The sequence below is a fragment of the Megalops cyprinoides genome, chromosome 14 (genome assembly GCF_013368585.1).
Source record: "Megalops cyprinoides isolate fMegCyp1 chromosome 14, fMegCyp1.pri, whole genome shotgun sequence".
Lineage (NCBI taxonomy): Eukaryota > Metazoa > Chordata > Actinopteri > Elopiformes > Megalopidae > Megalops > Megalops cyprinoides.
In genome coordinates, this window is record NC_050596.1 from 30,457,139 (window position 1) to 30,460,049 (window position 2,911).

Genomic DNA, 2,911 nt, shown 5'->3' on the forward strand with positions numbered 1-2,911 from the left:
CCGGCTCGGCCCTTCCTTCCTCCCCCGAAACCGCGGTTCCCTCAGACGATAATGGAGTTAGCGAGCCTCACCAGCTTAAGCAGAATTAGCATACTGTCAGGACGAATTAGTCGCCAATTGTCAGATTCCGGTTAAAAGACTTTTCAGACTAATGCAGATTAGCCTATTTCAGAGCCAGCCAGCATCCGTATTACCGAGCGCCCAGCCCCAGACCTGTTTGTTGACCTGCATTCTATATATACACTCAGTGTAGGTGGTGACGGGTGCCGATGGCACCCAACGCAACGTGGCGGTATGCATTCTCGTCTAGCTTGTGGGCTGGGTATGCACCGGCAGTTTGTCAGGAGGGGTGATCTCATCCCAACACAACCTGTCTGCTCTCCTTTGAGGAAGATGAATTTCAACCCAGTTTCCACAGAAAACGTATGCAGGAAGGGGAAGATTACAGCATCGTGACTCAGACCAGCAGAAAGGGAGTCTGTTTCTCAGTTTCTGCTGGCTGATTAACAATGTTTTGGGGGACAGCTGTCGGGAGCTAAAAAAAGAACAACAAGTTTATAACATAGACAGCTGCTTGGAATTTAAAGTTCAAACTCAAACCTAAATTTATCAAATGCTAAGATAAACCAAGACACAAACTGGGAACAAGTTATTAAAGCACTCTGTCTTTTGAAGCCAAATATATCCTTGTTTTGGAACTGCAATGCTAAAATACAATTGAACTGACAGGCTAGCAGTCAGTGTGTGACTTGATTAAGAGTTTATGGGCTGAATTTTGGCCTGGCTGGAGGTCAGAGGTTAGCAGAGCTGTTCACTCCAAGTCATGTCTGGCACAGATGGAGTCTCAGAGTCCTGGATTGCTGTTCATCAGCACCCCCTTGTGGTTGCTAATATAAAACAGCCAACCTGGGAGATGAAGACGTACACCATTTTGCCAATTGAAAAAATAAATAAAATTTATGCAGTAATACTTTTGCATAGAGTTGAAATTTGCATGGAGCTGCTGGTAACAGTGGTTCTTGGTTTGAGAGTAGAAGGATGCTGAGCGTATCAGTATCGCGAGGGCTGGAGCTGTTCCTGAGCTCTGCGCCTGCAGCCTGGTGCGCTCGGTCACTGATGACGCGCTTGTGTGTCTGATGCTGCACCCCCCCACAGTTCAGCTTCTCCTTCGTGGAGACGCACTCCGTCCAGGCCGTGAAGCTGCGCCCCCGCTCCCGCGTCGGCTGGGCCGACGACGCCTCGGAGGACAACGCCGACGGAGACTCCAAGAGCACGCCCATCATCTCCTCCGAGGGCACCTACCCCTGGAACATCGATGGAGACCTCCTGGAGCTGCCCTCCGAGGTCCTCGTCAGGTACAGCCTGCCGCTGTACACCTCAATGACATCACTGTTCTGGTTCATTTCTATTCGTCTTTGCCTTACATGGCACTTTCACTGGATTAAAAAAATGCAGTCATTTTCCACTGTTGTCCTTTTCCTATTATATGCTACCACAGTAGGAATCCATCAGTGTCAATGACTAACCAAAAAACAGCCTGCAACAACTGATTCTGTGCAGGACAGCCTTTGGTTTGGACTGCTATGTTCCATAGCATAATTTAGTGAGTGTCCAGTGCTACAAAAGTACCCCCAACACTTTAAGCTGTGTCATTTTATTCCCCCAGGGTCCACCCCCAGCTCATCACTCTTTTCGGGGTGAATGTGGAGGAATCTGAAGAGCCCCCCATCAAATGTGGCTGCCTCTGACCCGCACCCTCCCCACAGACCAACCAAAGGCCTCTGAGTCACATGCTCACTGTTTAAAATGAAAATACTCAAAATGAGTGCACCACACTGTGAATACCCACATGTCAAAAAGAACAAAATACACGCTTTATGTACAAAACGGCATTAAAATAAAATGAAAAGCAAGATACAACTTTCACACATTCCAGTGGAAACAATTTAAATTACAGCAAAATGAATGTGGACAAGGAAATATTACATTGTTTTTACAAATTTTGATTTTGAGAAAAAGCTTTCATAGTACAAAACTATCGAAAATAAAGTAATTTGATAATCACATGTTGTAATGTGCTTTGTTTTGCTGATGTTTGAAATTCTGACCACCTTAATATAGGTGATGAAAGTGCCCTAAACTACACAGTATTTGAAATGTTTTCTTCTGCGCTGAACTACTGCTTTCAGATGCCAGAGTGCAACCCACGCTCACCATATCAAACTGCATCAATCATAAATCATTAATCTGTCACTTGTAATCAAATTTGAGCAAACAAAAGCAGTAGTTTTGCAGTGGTGAGCTAATATTTAGAAAGTGCCAACATTACCGACTGCCCAGTTTTGTTGTATGTGCTGCAAAATTTTTTTTTGAAAATATATGCTTTCGCCCAGTGTGGAATTTCATTGCGTAATTTCATTGATCTGTACAAAAATGTTGCCTTCAGTTTGTCAAGGATATAAATACATTTGGAAGTCATGACTCCACCGGAGACCCCCCCCCGCCCCCCCAGCGGGGGGGGGAAACAGGAAGGATCCCTCTCGCTGCAGAGCACATGCGGTGGGGCTCAGGCGGCATGTAGCTCTGCACGCTCGAGTAAGCCCATGCGCATCAACAGGAAGCAAGGATGGCACTCCGACAAAAGCAAGCTGCAGAAACTCTCCGGCAGCGTAGCATCGGTTTTACGCTCAGCCTGAGTCAAACTTTAACTGTCTAAGGAAAGTCTTACTAATCTCTAATTAGAAACTCTAACTAATTACTACAAACCTTAATCTTAATTGGAAAATCATTTCCAAACCATGTTAACAGATATTTATAGTATATGTATATATATATAGGTGCACACACACACACACACACATACACACACACACACATTTTTATACATAGTGCACTTTTTTTTACAGTGGGC

At 45.0% G+C, this 2,911-nt stretch overlaps 1 protein-coding gene across 1 annotated transcript in view; it reads left to right on the plus strand.

Annotated features, from left to right (window-relative positions):
* Positions 1-2,503, plus strand: part of cerkl (ceramide kinase-like) — a 40,873-nt gene extending 38,370 nt beyond the window's left edge. Inside the window, exons 12-13 of the mRNA XM_036546011.1 lie at positions 1,156-1,355; positions 1,667-2,503. Coding sequence (XP_036401904.1) covers positions 1,156-1,355; positions 1,667-1,748 — 282 coding nt within the window. The 3' untranslated portion in view covers positions 1,749-2,503. The remainder of the gene's footprint in view (positions 1-1,155; positions 1,356-1,666) is intronic.
* Positions 2,504-2,911: the final 408 nt, after the last annotated feature.